The sequence below is a fragment of the Cylas formicarius genome, unplaced genomic scaffold (assembly GCF_029955315.1).
Source record: "Cylas formicarius isolate icCylForm1 unplaced genomic scaffold, icCylForm1.1 PGA_scaffold_10__41_contigs__length_53128322, whole genome shotgun sequence".
Taxonomy (NCBI): Eukaryota; Metazoa; Arthropoda; class Insecta; order Coleoptera; family Brentidae; genus Cylas; species Cylas formicarius.
The window spans coordinates 15,921,199-15,940,407 of record NW_026844214.1 but is presented as its reverse complement, the minus strand read 5'-3'; the positions used below and the strand labels follow the sequence as shown (position 1 = coordinate 15,940,407).

The window sequence follows — 19,209 nt, the reverse complement described above, 5'->3', positions numbered from 1 at the left end:
TTTAATTTTTAGGTTGTAAAAAAGGTGTTAGAGTTCTTGTTACTTTAAAAAACAAATAGTTCAAATTTTATTACAAAACATTTTAAAACTTTCAAAAACGCTTCTTATTTTATAATACACCTATACATAGGAATTTTGATGAAAAAGCATGTTGAAACATTGCGCAACACTGGAAAATGTACCGTCTCCGACGTACCTGCGTCTGGGTCAACCCTAGGCTGGCGGCAAGTTCCGCCCTCTCGGGCAGAGCGAGGTACTGCGTCCTTTGGAACCGCCGGTTCAACTGTTGGAGCTGCAGGCTCGAGTAGATTGTGCGCGGTTTCCTCATCTTCTTGCCCTTGCCGCCCCCCGACGGCCTCTCCAGCGACAAGCACTTGTCTGAAAACAAATCTCGTGAGTAAAAAAATATACATAAAGTTAGGTGAAAAATGAAAGATAAGGTACCTGCAGCAAATAAGGCTCAGTTAATAAGAAATTGTTGTATTTGACAAACACAGACAAAAACAAATAAGGAAATACAAATATCTTAATTCAGACTCTCATAAATGAAATTACAGGTACTCGTTCAGTCTTAAAGGAGTGTGAAACATTTAACACACTTTACAAAAACTGTCATTATAGTTATATAAACAGTTTATATAAAACAGGTTATATAAAACATATTTTTCGAACTAAGTAAACTAACAAAATAAAAGGATTTTTATAATAACGCAAATTAAACTCTTTGAAAGAAAAACAAAGTCAATCTAATCACAATACGCAGATTTAGTCGTCCTTGTCATCTTTTGTGAAGCCAATACATACTTCGTAGCACCAAGTGCCACAAGACACACAGCTTCGCATATGTAATCGTTCTGATTTGTTACACACAAAGCAATACCAAGACTCGTTTTCTTGGACACCATTTTCTGTGCGCTTTCTTAACGACAACCTCGATGATGATGATGCTACGAATTGTTTTTCTTATTTTTTTTATATTGTAGGTCTGGATATAGAACTTGAAAAAAACAGGTTTTTTGGTTACCAGCTGTGCCTTGTAATTTAGGAATTTTCTTTTTAAACTCTTATTTCTTGTGTCTGTGTCTTATCTGAGATCGTATTATCAGTGTTGACAGTTTTTTTTTACCGCTCATCGTTTTGGATTTTATTAGACACTTTTCCTTGGATATTTTTTAACATACTAAGTGGAATGTATCTTCAGGGTCGTCTGAATTATCGCTGGATTGCATATTAATATCAATAATATTATCGTTACAATTATTGGACTCAGTATCGTTGTTAACATTGTTATCATTAACGTTGTTTCCATTATATCGCTCAGCGTAAGGGCGTTCAGTGATGAGGCAAAAGCTGATTTAGGAATTACAGTAGGATCAAATGGATACAAGCCTGTCGTTCGAAAACCGCTCAAGATATTCTCTGGGGTCAGGCCAAACTTTCGACATAATTTTGCCAAAACGAGATTTGTTTAAACGGCGATGTGGATGGGCCTCCCAAAACCTGAGAACTTCTTGGTCCCAGTGATGTTCAAATGACCTATAAACCGCTTTATCTAAAGGGTGCAGTTCATGCGTGGTTTTAGATGGCAAGCAGAACAACCTTATATTCAACTCGTCTGCAACCTCGGTTATGGAAATGTCCAGGTGACTAGCTCCATCAAAAATTAGCAAGTCTGGATCCTTGTAACGATATAGGTGCCTTAGAAAATCAATGAAAAGATCATTGGTCATGTTACCCTTTTCGGCCTTTTTATCTAGGACACCTGGTGGTAGGTTTTCTTCCCATTCAGGCTTTAATAGCTTCCGCTTAAACATGACCATAGGTGGAATACTATTTCTCAACGCATTACAGCATCCAACAATGGTCACATTTTCTGCGTGCTCTGCTTTTTGTCCAATAACAAGCTTTTGATGATGAATAGCTATTCGCCATCCCTTTTCGTCCATATTGAAAACGTACTGTGACTTTTGGTGCAAATTGATTTCAATAAAAAAGTTAGCTAATTTATTAAAGTGATCACCCACTATAAATTTATTTAATTTTGGGCACGGGCTGGGTTCATTTGATGCGCCTTGCGCCTAGACAAATTAGGATTACGTTTCACAAACCCATAGAGTCAATCCTTACCAGCGACTCCTTTGGAAGCATCAAATGGATGCCTGATATTATTTTCAATAATCGCATTGAAAATAATTTGTATGCAGAGCGACGTGCTAAAAATGGTGTTAGCGCCATTCCGATTTCACAAAGACGAATTATTCTTTCAGAAAATTGTTTTTGTTGATCGGCAGTTAATACACTGGATCCTGGTATTCCATACCTTTGAGCAGCTTCTCTTTGGGGCAATTAGTTATCTAATATTGCGCTAATGGCAGCTTGAAGTTGTTCTGTAGTCCAATTCGTTCGCTTTTTAAATTGCGGTGGCATCGTTGATGGAAAACTAAATAAAAAAATAGTATATTATGCAACAAGTGCGGTAAATGGCATTTGACTCACGAGTTTATTTGGCACAAGTGGAGCGAGTGTTTAATAAACGAGTGAGTTAAAAAGTTTACCGAACGTGTTGCATACTATACTTTTTCTACGACCGTTAGTTTTTGGGTACATTTTCGGAAAACAATACGAATACATTCACTGGCATAGCCGTCAGAATTGACAAACGTCAAAAGTCAAAGCACGGGAAAAATCTCCGAAAACATCCGATTGCTCCCAAATCCGTGCGGTAAAACCCCGAAAATGTCCGAAGTGGCTCGGATTCATGGGAAAGGAAACTGACGTGGTAAAATGACGCTTTCCGCACGCTAGATCGGTGGGTAATTAGGTATTTTACAGACGGGAGTAGAAAAAGAATATTTCACAGTGTCGTCTAATAAGGCCCATTAAATAGTGGGACGAAAAATTAGTGGGCCTTATTAGCCGAAACTCCTCGTAACCATAAAAAAAAGAAAAACATGAGTGTCTCTTATGTTTTTAATATCGTTTATACAGGAAAATATAGCCTAAACAACGTAGAACTCAAAGCATTATTTAGGAAAAGATACTATTTTTTAAAAAAAGAAAATATTCACGTTCAATTCAAGAAGAATTTTACTAACCAAATGACAAAAGAATATTATTGCCTAACATTTAATTATTCTTCATGTATGAATTCTTATAAGCAATTGTCCTCGAGTTTTCTGGCTTCAATCGTATAGTCTTTTGAAACCCAAAACCATCATTTTTTTATAATATTCCTTAAGTTATCTGAGAATCAATTAACAAATTTATTTGAAATCTTTTACTTTTGTAGAAGAAAGGAGAATCCACTCACCATTGCCAAAATGCCTTGTTGTTTTCAAATATATTTTAATTTGATGGGCTTTCCTTATTTGAAGACCATGCGAAATGGAGCGACTTTTATGTTTCAGTTAATATAACCAATAAAGTCAAAACGGTTTTTTTAAATGGAAAATTTTGACAGTTCTAGAAGTCAACTCTACATTTTTCCACTTTTTGGGTATTTTTGTTTTGTTTGAAGGCATGTCAATATTTAAGAGGGCGGTAACCGCAGTGATTTTAATAAAATGAGTTCTGAGCGACACGGGGTCTAGTAATTTGTAAAACAACATACACTGAAATTTTAAGACATACTTTATATGACATATTTTATATGTCAACCCATGAACAATTACTTTCCATTTATTTACATTTTTTTATTTTGCATTGCCGGAAGGGTACTCTTTAAAAAAAAAATTAAGCACCTCCTCGAACATTTTGGATGATACTACAATTCGTTATGAATTAAGAAAACGTGTTTTATTTCATCGAGTTTGTTCGGCTTTAAACATCGTAAAGAGAGCCTGGAGATAGAGAGGCGACCTTCAACATTAATGAGGAACAATTGCCACTTCCTTGGACATACTTATATGTATACCTACGACCGCCGGTTGTTCGTTGTTCGCGCGGCTATATTCGGGATTGTCACCAAAGCAAAACAATTCTTCTCTGTGATCTAAACTTAGCAAAACCAAAATTAATTTCGAGAAGAACACGAAAAACTTCTGAATATGTCTAATTTACACTGAACTAGTCATACTTATATGCGAATTTCAATAGATAGATCTAGATTTGAATGAATGAATAAATATAGTCTTTATACCGTAACCCACTATTACAAACACTTTTTGATTAATATGTCAAATTTGTGACCATTTAACTGCTTTGCTTTCTACTGGTCTCAAAATTACCGAAAAAAGTCGTATTAGTGACATGCAATACAACCGGAAATGCTGACCATTTGGTAAAGTTACAACAAAATGGAGGTCAGATTTAGCAACTACATTTCTTATACTGTACATTATTATTTGCTAATTTCATATTTCAAAAGTACATAATAAGTTGGAGTAGGTAGTTCTTGAGTAAATCCCCTGCTTAGTTACACTATTTACAGTTCTTCTAAAGAAGCCAAACAGGATGATTGGTGAAACGTCAGCAAGTTCAATTCATGAACAACCGATGCAGGAGGAATTCAGATGATTATTAAATAGTAAAGTAAATAGACAGAAAATAAAATTAGATAAACGAACATCATCTCAAAATTACAGTTTTTAGTTGGTTGTATCTATTTTAGACTTCGTACAAAGTTATATTAAGTATAATGAATATAAAAGACAAACTGATAATGTTGATAATATAATTTTGGTCCCTTTTTCTAAATCCTACGGAATCAAAAATGGAAGGTACTCAATAATAATTATAAATAAATAAAGCAAGATTAAGCATGTTTTATCGATGTTAATTGAGTATCGACTTTGCTAGTTGACAGGCGCCAAATTTATTTATTCATAAATATATAATAATATTTATAAAATAATATACATATATATAATAAAAAGTTTGGTACTCTTGACCGTTAGTAAAAGTATAGCCAAGCATACCGTATAGAAAAAAAAATTCTAAGCCACATACAAAAAAAGACCCTAAGGGACAGTTTTTCCTCAAGACTTTCTTGAGAATGCAAAGGTTGAAAATAAAGTTGGAAATTCGCCAAATTAATGATTATTTAAAAACTATCGCCAGCGGCGCACGTGCAGTTTAAAGCGAGGATTTAAATTTACGGTTTCTTGTGAGCTTAAATCTAAATAGCTCTTGGAAATAAATTGTTTTCGATGAATAATTCATTAATTATATACCGATTACGCCCAACATATTTTCAAAAATAAAGCATGATTTCTGATTTAATTCTAAACACCTAACGATAAATATCCGGTAAATTTAGTTAAACATTTCACATCACAACTCGCGGCAAGAACATTGGCAATTGAATTTGTTTAAATATTATATGTATAATAATAATAGTCTAGTAAGAAGTTTGGGTAAGTTGATTTGATTCACTTTCACTACCCGTCTGAATAATGCTAATAGATAGTGGAATAAAAATTATATTTTTTGGCGATGGTGCATGTGTCCCAATGGCTGCTACTGGAAATACCCTTGCCTTGACGATTTACGCGAATTGTAATGTGAATTGTGGCCCCGTGTTCGATCGATAGTTAACAATATTTTCGCGTAAAATCGAAAATGTATTTTATGTGTTTGTTGTAATACACGGAGAGGGGGTCCGATAAGACCCTTGTTTATCACCGGCTTTTAACCTTCGACGGCTACCTGTGTATGTAGGTAACCATTATCGGTCGTGGTACGCTTGTATCCGAAATAAAACATGCCTATCCACTTTAAAACTGCTAACAAGACTTTTACGAGCATTATGCGCTTTTGCCACCGACCAACCGGCATGGTTGACATAACGAACCATATTAACACAACTCGTCAATTGTTATCGCTTACGTGTAGGTTGTTAACGCAATCGAGATAACATTAAGGTCGGCCAGAAGCAAATACCCAATGGGTTCAAAAACAAACTTGGTCCGAATGTTATGGTATATCTAACTAATGACCTTATATCCATATATCCAAAGAAGAACCGACAAGCCGCAATAGTTATGCAACCACGTATATTACTAACGGGTTTAAAATTTATTCATACCGATATCCCTAGCCACACACAAATGCAATTACCTAATTCCAGTATTAATTTGTTTATTAAGAATTAGGTTTAAGAATTTTAGAGTTCATTGATTAGTGCACTAAAATATCCCTTTCGTCGCTTTCCTCTTTAGCGTCATATGTAAATATTTTAACCTATGCAGATTCAGTTTTGAGCACATATTATGGAACATGAAGAATCGTATGGCCCTTTACATCTACCTAATACAAGGAGAGACTGAAGGTAAAAGAGAATCTGGCTGAAGAATCTAAGGCCGCGGTAGCAAAAGCTGCGCGTCTGTTTAAATCCCAAAATAAATGTCTGTGCGTCTGAATTGATCAATTTAATAATGTCTTTTTTTGCTAAACGAATGATCTTTGATCTTCACCCTCTCATGGTACTTGGAACATTCGTTCAGATGCCCGATATTACGATTTCATAAACAGACACAAAATTGCTGGCGATCTTCAAAAGTGGAATTAACTAAATAATAATAACTAAATAGTAATAGTAATCAATTAGATAAAATCCCAAGTGAGTATACATAACCCTCCGCATAACCAATCTTGCAAGACCCACATTACCATCCGGCACTGCTTTTGGAAGCAAATATTCAATATGTAGAAACTATTTAAATTGTTATATAGTTAAACAGGAATGATAAAATGTCTACAGTAGAACTGTGTTACGAACAATATACAGTGTGAAGCAAAAACAAAATGCAAATCTCCAGGATTAGCTAGGTCTTAAGCAATACACTTAAGTACATGACATACCAACATCATTCATCAATTCCTGCTTAACAAGTTAGCTTTACTGTGAATTTACTGTAGATAAGCTAAACGTAATAAATAGTGGCTTCAGTGACATAAAGGAGAAGCTAAAAAATGGAAAACACTGAAAAAAAAACTTAATCGTTCTTGGCATAATATACAAAGATTTGCATAAACCAAACAGAGAGTGAACGGAAATACAGCTAGAAGCCGATCCTCAAATTGAGTAGAAGAGTTAAATAGACCGATATTACGGAGGAAAGTTTCGTAAATAAATAACAATATGGCTAAATATTTTGATAAATTATAAACATAAAAATATTATATAAAACAAACAAATAAAAAATATTACGTGAAAAGAGCAAGAAATAAAGAGCCAAAGTGTGTTACAAAATAAAAGCTTTGTTGTCAGTAAAGATTTTTAAATATTTTTTTAATTTATTTTGGTTTGCCTCTCTGATTTAACAATTTAATAATTAATAATTCTTTTACAGCAATAGTTATTAATGTTTTTCAAATAATTTTTTCTTTGTTCTTTACGAGTAGAAATAAATGTCAATCTTGTTTGAAAGCTTTCTTTATTCTTATGTATATGAATCAATATTTTAAGTAAATAAATACGTGTCAAGAGTAAAAAATATTCGTGTTAAATTGTATTTTATACTAATTATTCTTTTCCAACTTAATGTAGGAGATTTCCGAATATCAGGATTAAGGAATATTTTAATGTTAATATGGCAAAATATGAAATATTAATTTTTTTTGGAGTCGTTTTAGTTGTTTAAAATCCATTGTTGTTATTATTTTATTTTAAATTTTTGTAGGAACATTAGTTAGTTTATATAGTTATCCACTTCCCTTTTGCAAAGTACATTTTTCATTATTCTTAGATATCTATATCGGAGGGTAGCAATCGCGATATGTATAATAAAATATTGATGGAAATTTCTCCATAAGCATCAACCACGACGAATAAACTCGTACCGAGTAAGTTTCCAATGAAAACGGATGTAGGTACGATAAAAAAAGCACCGTAGGCCGCCTAATTGGTTAATAAAGGTCCTCTTGTGCCACTTGATACTAATTTAGCTCTACGTTTGCTCTATTTTATTTAATTAATTGTATCTGAATTATTGGGATGGGTATATAAAGAAAAAAATTGCCTTTTAAGAATTTTAAAAACTACCGATTATAAAAATATTTCAGTCCGTGCTTGACCTTGCTATGTACTCTGCTCATCTCAACGTAAAGCGTGTGAAATTATCTATGGGTGACCCGGTGGGCGCATGTACCTGATCTAAATAACAGATGCAATTTTAAATAATGCGTTGAGTAATCTACAGAACAAATTCAAATGACAACAGAAATTTTATTGTGTATAAACCAAATCAGAACATTTTCTATGTTCATTCTAATTCGACGAAAAATTTATTTGTACATCTTCGAAAAATTCACCTATGTAGAATACATATATTTTTTTTATTTACGACACAAAGAATAAATATTAGCTCTCGTCCAAACAGACGAAGCCCAAAGATAAAACTATTTGTTCAATACGACCTAATGATTAGTCGATATTAAGATGTTGACTTTCGATTGCTATCTCATCAGGGCCTGATGGTCAGTTTGACGGCCTTTATTAATTTTTAAGCCCCAAAATTTAGGGTCCGAATACGGGAGCAAATGAGATTCCTTAGTGATAAACAAACACGTGTATAGTTCTGACTAGTTTCTACCGGAGCACACTGGGCTATTAACAAGATAATACTGATCAAGGAATCAAGTGTGCTCTGGATTTTAAAAATACTAGCAAATAACAAGTCGAAACAAGATTTCTTTATTATCTTTATTGGTTTTTATGTTCCATCAAAGATATGAAACAACTTAATGCAAATCTCTCGACAAATCTGAAATCAATTCTGAATTTTTATGGGCAAAAACATTATTTCGACATTCGCTATTCGATACGGACAAAACATATAATTTTCCAAGAAGCGATTTCTATAAGCAATAAGTTTTTAACATTAATATTGGAGGAGTTAAAAATCATGTAGAAACGTTGAAGTTTGAGAGTTTAGTGGAGAGTTTAGTTAACAATTTTACTGAACTCAACTCTATACTATACATATTTCTCACGTTCCTTCCTTCCTTTTTTCCATATGTGGGCTGTTCTTTTAAGGAAACGCATACAAAAAATTTGTCATAAAAAATTAAGAGAAGCTTAAAATTTGCTAGAACATCCGAAGGAACTGGCGAATTATATAATTTATGTAATCTTAGTAAATCAGAATCTGCTTCTGCTCAACTATAATTGCTGATGTTTAATTCATTAATAGTTTCCTGCCATGGTTCATATTACCTTATAATATTCATATTATAATATCGTTTATAAATATGTTGTTCCTTTTAAGAGGAGAGCCTTGTATGCAGGTCCCGCATCTTACAAACTCTTGCGTGAAAAGTTTTGAAATTTAACATAGGCAATGTTGCTAAGTCTATAGTTTTTAGAGGTTCGAAATTTCTATTTTATTATATTACTTCTGTTTTTAATGAAAAGGAAATTTAAATTTAAAAATAAAACTGAAATAAAAAAGCATCTTTGCACGCAATGTTCTCTGGAATATTTGGCTCTTGCATAGTTTTTCAAAATATTAAATTGTTATTCAATGTATTATCGGCAAGTAATTTAAAAGAATTTTAAGAGATATATAATTAGTATACAATTTCGATCAGAAATTAATATTAAAGGCATCACTATATATTTATCCTAAGTTAAATAAAAATTGATCCTAAAGGGCCATCCTGGTTAAGCGGCTCTTCCTACCAATACATTTCAAATATTGCTCTTGCAAATTTCACCTATATCAAGCCTGAGTCTTTTCACTTCCGTATGTCAGAGGGACCCTGATTACGCCATTACTGCCGTTACGGCACATATAGAGTCTTATATCTTGAAACGATGTTAATTAGAATGCAAAAAATTGTTTTCCTTTGTTCGTTCATGTTTAAAGTTTTAAAAACTGAATTAAATAACAGTAACTCAACTAAAAATTTGTTTACAAAACGAAGAAATTCTTGGTCTTATAGACAAGCTTTATACTATATTTAGGATCCAGCTTCGGAAACAGCAAACCCGGTTTCGTACAAGGTTGATTGAAATTATGACCACGATCCCCTCAAATTACATCGATTTTTATATGTAAATTGTATTGTATTGCCTTATCTGAGAGCTTATCTGATTTAAAATTACTTTTTGAAGACAATAAAAATGGAAACGCCTGTTAGCGCATTGGTTTTCTTACCTGTATTCCATTATTATTATTGTATAAATATTATTCTATTATAAATCCTTATACTTGATTCCTAAAGCATGAAATTTTTCGACCATGTCGTTGTGTATATTCAATTTGTCTGTATATGGTTCAGTCGTTTTTCACAATAAGGCAAATTATTTTTTATGTTCATAATATATGAAAATAATGTTTTTAGAAATTATAAATAATCGTCGTTACACTATTAATATCTGTCATGGTGCCAACACAACTTCTAAACAATTTTTTCCAAGGCAAGGAGCCATAAATTATATTTTTAAATAATAAACTCAAGTTATTTTATGTAAATAGCATTTGCCTACCCCTCTGTAGGTGGGTGTCAAAATATAAATTAAAACGTACGTAATACCGAAGGGGTCCTGCGAATTTGTCGGTCGGAGCCAACAAATTCGCACTTCCAATAATTAGTCTCATTAATGTCGGACTAAAAAGTCGGCAATTTGACGCGATAAACCCCCCTTTAAATCACCTGATTTTAATCAATCCGACCTGAAGCTTTTTAATTATTGAGCTAATTAGTTAATAATACGACGATAGGGTCAGAGAAAACATGCTAACGTTTTCCCGAACTGGGCACTTACAACGACATCGTTATATAAAAATGGACGCGAATATACCGAAGGAACGCGCTTTCTAGTAGTCAAAGCGTCCAAAGCGCACATTGTTGATCTTTTTTGATAAGAAACCCGACGGCATCGCAGCAATTCAATATAACAGAAATTAAATTAGTACAAAAAATGTTCAGATTTTCATAGTTTGGTATTTGATAAAGGCACGGTGTTGCCGAAACAGCTGTCATAAAGCATTAAAAACTGTGAAAACCTGAACATTTTTTGTTCTAATTTAATTTGTGTTAAATGGATTTTCATCAAGTAAAAGCCACCTCAGTCCGATAATTCAGTATAAAATTTACGATTTTCTATTGTTCGTGCCGTCAGAAGAGGCAAGCTGGTCTCAACATTAGATGAATAATTTATATTATAAAACACATAAATATAGTGTCTGTTTAAATTGGAACCACTCACACGGAAATGCGTTTGTTTTTGTTTTTTTTTACTTTTATTGTAGCCAGATGTGTGACATTCATAAAATTCTCATCAAAATCACATCTATGTAACAGAATACAGTACGTAGAGCTCCGTTACTCATCCCTTAGGTTTATGGCTGGTAACCAAATTCAAATTTTAGTTTAGAATAATTTATAATGTCGCTGAGTGTGACCTCTGCAGTAATGTACCCTCAAATGCAGATGAATAACTAATAAATATAACTAATTAATATAACTTATACTATAACTTTTAATTAGCAGCTGACTAAGGTATTATCTGGGTCAACGTTTGACACAAACTGTCTTATAGATAGACACCGCATTAATCAGGACGGTAGAGATCAGTGTTGGGCAAACTTTGATTTTTATTTAAAAAAATAAAAATCATTGTTTTTTTTTAAATCATGATTTTTTTTATTTTAATTGATATTTTTTTAATTTCAAGAGAATATGTATTTTTTTGTAGCAATCACAAAATATTTTAAAGCCACTATATAGTACGATATACACACTAAGTATTCGTCAAAACGCAGTTTTTGCAAGAAAATTTCTGTCACGACCGGTTTTTTTTTCCGATACATAAATTGTCATTGTCGAATACGTCTCGCGAATTTAGTTGGTGATTTGTCAAAGGAGTGGAACTATTGGAAAATAGAACATTAGATGAAAACATTCAAATGCATATGGCAGGTATACGTTAAAACAACAGATCCAAATAAATGCGGCTGTAGAGCGATTTGTAAAATCTGTAAAAAAGATATAGTTCAAAGACTTAAAGCGCACCACAATGTATGTAATAATAAGCAGCAAGAAACGAAACAGGTAAGTAAATAATATTTTGTTTTATTATTACTTATTTCTTTAATATTTAACTTTAATTTAATTAATTATAGAAGTATGGTATTGGTATGGTAATCACAAAAACGTTTGTTAATATTTAATATAATACCTTAATCTTAGGAACAAATGTACACGCATAAAAAGATCCAAATAAAGAAAAAGAAAAAAATCTGAAAATCAGCCTATTGAGCGCAGTTTCGTAATGCGAACATCAACAGCTGAAAAAAAAAGCAAAGGCAATTTTTGCTACTAATTCCAGCTTTCGATGCACTGAAAACTCGGAAGTAGAAAAAGCTAAAACGTTATGAACAACAAGTCTTTTAAATGACATCTATGAGCAGGAAAAGTCAAAATGTTCTTCTTCAATGTCAGGACAATGTGTGAATATGTCAATATGTGGTCAAACGCCACAATGCGTCGATTATATGTGCAGTAATAACAATTGAAGATGGGCGAGCGCTTCTTTGCGAATCTATTGATATTTCGGGAATACCTCATACTTGACATTATCAGAGTGAAATAGTTTGTGACCTAATTTCTTCATGTAAATCACAATTTGACTACGAGGAAAAATTTTTTTTCATAGATAACACGGCAAATATGGCCTTCATGAGAAAAACTTTGAAGGAAAAAACGGATTCAAAAGTTATAACTTATGACTGCTCTCCACATATTTTGAATTTACTGTGCAAAGACTCAAAAGTCAAAAAACATATATTCCAAAATTTTAGGTATTTTCGCGATGACCATCTAGTTAGAGCGAAATTCATTGAAGCTGGAGGTAACGTTTTACTCCTTCCAAGTGATGTGTGACTGTTTAAACATGTACGTCACTCAGTGGGATATATTAATAAAAATCTGTGAAGAAAACAAAAACCAAATTGATTCGACCATTTACCACAGATGGTGTCAAATATTGGGCTTAAACTTGCAGCACAAGAATATTTAAGAATTTTAAAACCAATATCAGAAAAAAACGCTACTATTTTAGATGCTGTAGAGCAGTGGAAACATTTACAATATATCTTCGAGAATGTTGTTTCGAAAATACAAAAAACTCAGAATCGACATAACCAGGTACTCACACCATATCATTTTATAGCCTACCTATATGTTGAATGAAAGAATCTGGCTTTAGAAACAATTCATAATTCATATGGAAACACTGGGCTTTTGCCATTAATAATAATGCCCGCAGTTGCCAAATTAAAGAATATATGTTTTCGGATGAAATAACAAAAAAACTAAATGAAATGGTGGACATCACAAAAGGAGTCAGGAATTGCGAAACAGCTACCAATAAGAAAACAGTTCCTGTGTGCAGTAGAACGAACTTTCAGCACTTTTGGTTTTGTACACTCAGATATAAGAAACAGGATGGGGATAGAAAAAGGGGAAGTGTATATTATTATGTTATTTTTCTTATTTTTTAAAAAGATTAAAGGTTTTACAAGCGAAGATACTTTTAAATTGTTATACTATAGTTAATTAAGCGTATGGTTCGCCATTATGGCAACCAATCGAATACGTCACTCGACTCAAAATGAAAACACACACAGAAAGTTTCCAATTTTTTTAACTTTTATGTTTTTATATCCGTCTAGAGGACTGATAGGGAAAATGGTTAAGGTTGCCTCACTGTTAAATTGTAGTTTTTACCAAAACCACGTGCCAACTGAATTTTCATGTTCCGTCGACTGCACTTAGTAACCCCAAGAAACAATTTGATCAAAGGTCCTGTCTATTAGTTGATGAACTTATTTGATGACTTCTGTCTTAATACTTCAGAGTTTACCACATTAATTAAACATAATTTTTTGTTACAGTGTATATATTGTGTTATGTGGTTTTACTATTATTTTAGAGAAGAGAAGTTGAATAGTTGCATTTTATAAATGTTGGATGGATGTTTAAAGTGTTATTATTATGATTATAAGCAGCCTCAATATTGTAACCAAATCAGCAAAATACATTAGCAGTTTAAAAAATAAACCAAATATACTTGTGACTTAAGTTTCTAGAGAGTTTGGACACATCGACTTAAAAGTATGTACGAAATATTCTTTCAATAAATTTTGCTATAATACTTGGCCCTTTGGCTCAGATAAGTGGTAACGTTATTGTACAAAACTGAGGTAATTTTTAAGCTTTGTACCACTTATAAAACACAAGTTGGTTGGTTTGTAGTTCTAGCTTTAGATCGGATCGGATCCAAAAATTAATTTTGTTATAACTTTGTCTTAGCTCGCAAGAATGCTATTATCAATGAACAATCGAGAAACGAAATTAGAATCTATATTTAAAATTTTGGCTGTTTCTATATTAACGATTGTGAAAGCATTGTGGCAGTTGATTTGAAAAAAAAAGTGTGTATCAAAATTTTACCTCTTTGGAAAGAAAACATGCATAACCTATTATTTTTCAAACATTGCATAAAATAATTCGCAAAACCCTAACATAGAATTTGAATTTAGTGTAGGTATATAAGTGTAGCACTGCATAGCAGCACTTGGCAGAAATTTAGATAACATGCTGTACAGTTCAAACTACTTTTGGACGTAATGAGTAAAACAAGTAAACAAGAAGACCGCTTGAGTTTTAAAAAGAAGATTCACACATGAGTTATTTAGTAAGGACGGCAATTGTGATCGTTTAAGTCCGGGTTTAAGGAATCAATGGTAAACATACTGTAAAACCTCTGTTTTTTCCATTCTTAACCAAAACGACCAATATTTGATTCCCCAAGTTTGGTCGCTATTGAGGGATTCCAATGCAGTTTAACAAACCCAATTGAAGGATGATACCAACTATACACTTTAACAGTGGAAAGTCGACAAATCTTACGACACTTACCCTCCCGTATGGAAGTTTTGAATTCGTAGTCGGTTTCTACCATTTAGGAATTGTCACAGTTCAAGCAATCAAAGTACTATTGCCTTGATTTTGATTTCTTTTCATCGATAAGTCAAATATGTAGGGCACAAGAATAAAAAAACGGAATTGTTTAAATAGAAAAAATGATGATGAATTTAAGAGGGGAGCAGAGAAGACGTCCATTATTTTCAATATATCTCGTTTTTAACGATATCGTTGTTAATTTTCCCTAGACTGACGACCACTGACCTTTTTGGGCCGTAATTGCTCCTTATTTTGATTTGGTGATTCTTTGCTATTATGTTGATGTACCAATAATTTCATAATTGTACTGAATTTTCCGCGATATTGAATGCTAGATTTTTGGTATAGCTCACCTAAAGCGAGAAACACGAAAAAGAACAGAGAGCATGATTGAACAGAAAGATCTTAGATTAAAAAAAGAAAAAAAAATGAATTGAAATGGCCTTGATAAGGACGTGTTTGTTGTTTGCCTAAGTAGGTTCGACGGCAAAGTTAATAATACAACTGCCAAATGTCAAATACTTGTAAAAACCGACTCGTATTCAGAAACAAGGTAAATTGGATATAATCGATGGTAATAAAACCGATTCATATCTCCGTTTCTGGTTATTGAGCTTCATACTCTATACATATCGTGAAAATCGGATACCGAACACCGAGCCTACTATAGATTGGACTTTGGGAATGTTTCATTATAAATATATTTTCTAAACAAGGTAGCGAAATTGACAAATGTTACGTAGTTGTATAAAATATACCATTTGATCAGTTGACAGAAATTACTTTTCCTTCGTTATAAAAGGTTTGCCATTTATTTTCAACATAAGAAAGTAAAATGGCTGTAACGGTCTGAAATGTTGACTATTTATATACAAGAGAACTCTGGTTGAACATTGAACCAAAAAAGTCACTCTTATTTTATGGCAAAAGAGGGAATTATAAAAAACGAAGTTAAGGGGCTTAGAACTATGTGGTAATTCGGATGGAATACTAAACCCAAGGCTGTACCTAAAAGCAATCTTGCAGACTTGCAACTCGAGTGTCGATTTGATATGTATCGTTAATTCGCAAACTTTTAAGTTTAATAAAACTATTATAAAAGATTTGGTAAGGTTTTTCTTTCGCAGAAATTACCTGACCTGGTAACTAAAGCAGTAGAGTTGGTGAGTCACTTTTTACGAGAGTTATTGCTGCCACCCTTATTTAAAATAATAACCATATTACTAATTTCACCCTTGGCAGCATGTAAAGAATTTCGCAAAATAAGTTAGAAATAAAGAGCAGATATTAACGAACTTATCGTCAAGGCACACTCGTCACAAATTTTGCAAGTTTTCAAGAACACCGTTGTTGATAATCTTCGCGGGAGAATAGCCATCATTTCTTTAGTAGTAAGTTACTCGAAAATGAATGGGTCATTTTCTTGTTATTAGGAATTTTGAAATATTCTTTATGGAAAATGGGATATTGGGATTTGTGCCGAACTTTCAAGGAAAGTACGAAGAAAAAATACGCGAACTACCAAAGAGTACTGAATAAAACTAGAAATTTGCAAGAATTTTTCAAGGACCATGGTTGTTCAGCAACAGACACGTCAGACGCTAGTATTTTTTAACCTAAAATAGCACGCTTGAGATTTGCATTTAAAGTCACACAGTTCGATACTTGTTTGGACTTGACGCACTCTGGTTTGAATTGTTGTTCTAAATTGTATTATTCCATACCGCAACATCCTCCTTTAATATCAACTAGGCCAAGTAAATTCCAATAATAATTTAAATATGTTGGGTGTATTGAATGTGTATGCTATAAGCACAACTGGAGCAACCATCATTCGAAGGTAAGAGATTCTTATGTCACTACATCCGTATCTTAAGTGTTGAGATCATTACATTGAAGCTCTTAACCCCCAAGCCGATAACTAGCGCTTCCTTTAAGCAACGGTAGCCAATTAAGGGGTAATAAAATGTTTATAAAAGGTTTGATTTTTCCCAAAATACGCCCGATAAGTTAGTAGGTGGAGTTGGTAAGTCCCATTTTCACGTTACAAAAATTATCGCCGGCATTCATTTTTAAATAATAACTATATTATTGCACCAAGAAATCTAATTTCACTCTTGACAGCAGATAAAGAATGAACACATTTCTCAAAGTAAGAGATATTAACGAACTTGTCTTCACGGCACGTTTCATAACAAATTTTTCAAGTTTCCAAGAACACCCGCGCGGGATAATAGAAATTGTTTTTTTAATGATTAGTAACTCGATTAATTATCGATACATGAATGGCGAACTGAAGGTAAAAATTCATGTATTTTGCATGATTCTTTTCTCCTTCGTTTTTGATATTAAGAAATTCGAAACATATTCTTTGTCTAAAGTGAGACTTGTGCCTAGCTTTTAAGGTAAGCAGAAACTGAAGTACGGGAACTAGAAATCGTATCAAAAAAGAACTGAACAAAGCTACACGTGATTCAGTGCATAAAACGAGCGCGTTTTCTAATCAAAATCAGCACACTTGAGACTTGCGTTTTTGTTACACAGCATTTGTTTTTGCTAACCATAGTTCGGCCTGACTTGGGTGTTACATGATTTTTTTTCCAAATTGTATTATTCCATACCCTAACATAAAAATACGAACAAGTAAAGTCAATAATAATTTATATGTATTAGGTGGGGAGCAAATGTTATCGCTCCATAGTACGACTCGATTTTTCTTCATCACTCACTAACTGCTTTGTTACCTCAAACTTTTCCTTCATCAAAGGGTAAGATATTTTAGCATGCGGCACAACATTTGTATTTTAAGGGTGTGTTCTTCAGGTTCAGCGGCCTAGCACCGGGCCTAGCACTTACCATCGTCTTTAGGCGACGGCGGACAATTGGCGGCGTACGATCCCAGATGGTATCCCGTATACGAGTTTTGGTGCATAGGCGGAAAAGGGTAAGCGCCCAACGCGCCCCTCGGGCTAGGAAAACCAGCGTCGTGGGGGGCCGTCGGGCCCCCGTGCCCATTACCTCCCGGGGCATTAAAATGGTGCTGATACGATGTTCTCAGCGGTCCGTAGCCGTGCTGCTGGAGCTCGATAAACGCGCTTTTCGATACAGGCGTCGAGTTGGTCGAATCGTGGGGCGTCGGCGGCCCTATGTGCCCCTCGGCCGACATCGTCGGCGTACCCGGCGGCTCCTCGTTGGGTCCCCCGAACGGGGACCCCAAATCGGTGAAGTTTAACGTCGTGAACGGTTTGTTTTCCACCTTGACGAAACTGGGGGGCGTTTTGAAGAAAATCGTGTCGGCCGCACTGTTCACTGGTCACCAAAAATAATTAATTCGGCGGGGGGGCACGCGCACCAAACGGAAAATACGCGTTTAATCCAAAAAACCGCGATAATAATGTTTAATAACTTTAAACGGATCGAGCGCGAGTGAGAGGGAACGGGAGAGAGAGAGCGCGGCGCGCGCGACGACCAATTTGACGCGGGTAAATACGTGTAATTCGCACCCGTCCCCGGTAATTGGGTAAAAACTATTCGAGGGCCCGAGAGAACCAAATTGCGCCCGTACGCGGTCGTTTTTTTTTCCTCTCGACCGCGCTGCGTAGAAAATTGACCGTTCGATAACCACCAACCATCTACTTCCTACGAGCGTAGGGACTATAATGAAGAATAATCATGTAATAGGCGGCTTGGGGGTTTAGTTGCGCCCGTCGGCCGATAGGGAGCGTCAGCGTGCGGCGATACGCGACCCGCGCCCCGCCCACGAGCGCGCGGATTCGCGGCCAACGCGATCCCGACGTAGTCGAGACCGGTGATTACGTTGCTTCGCGGTCGGAGAGGGACGCGGTCGCGCGAGGCGCCGCCCATTCGATCCGAAGGCCGCCCGGCTCGTTTTTAGGTTAGGTTTACGGCGCCGGAGGAGACGAACGTCGTGTCGGAGCGACCGCTCCGCGTTTATTCGTTTTAAAACCGGACGGTGCCGATAAAAACAGTGCGATAACCGTAAGTGGGTAGTAGCGACGGGTGCGGATTTGTATCGTTCGACCTTGAGCGTTTGACGGGTGGTTTCAAGTTTCAGCGAGAGTGGTCGACGAATAAATAAAATATGCTCGATAATAATTGCACTTCCCCCGATATAACGTCATTTCCGGGCCGCGAAGGGATGAGTAGGATATTCTACCCAATATTTGCTTTTATCGTTATTTTAGTAAATGGATTATAAATATCTTTAATCTAGAATGCTTTTAGCAATCTAGTACGTTAATGGGTTCCTGTATGATCAGAGTGCAGGTTTTG

At 34.6% G+C, this 19,209-nt stretch overlaps 1 protein-coding gene across 2 annotated transcripts in view; it reads right to left on the bottom strand.

The window, feature by feature from the left end:
- The window catches only part of LOC132705509 (homeotic protein distal-less-like), a 170,333-nt gene extending 151,750 nt beyond the window's left edge, over positions 1 to 18,583 (bottom strand). The window contains exons 1-2 of one of the 2 annotated variants that reach the window (XM_060676156.1): positions 17,773 to 18,583; positions 197 to 378 (exon numbers count right to left, since the gene is read on the bottom strand). In XM_060676156.1, coding sequence (XP_060532139.1) covers positions 197 to 378; positions 17,773 to 18,082 — 492 coding nt within the window. In that variant the 5' untranslated portion in view covers positions 18,083 to 18,583. The remainder of the gene's footprint in view (positions 1 to 196; positions 379 to 17,772) is intronic. The other variant, XM_060676237.1, reaches the window with a different exon arrangement.
- Positions 18,584 to 19,209: the final 626 nt, after the last annotated feature.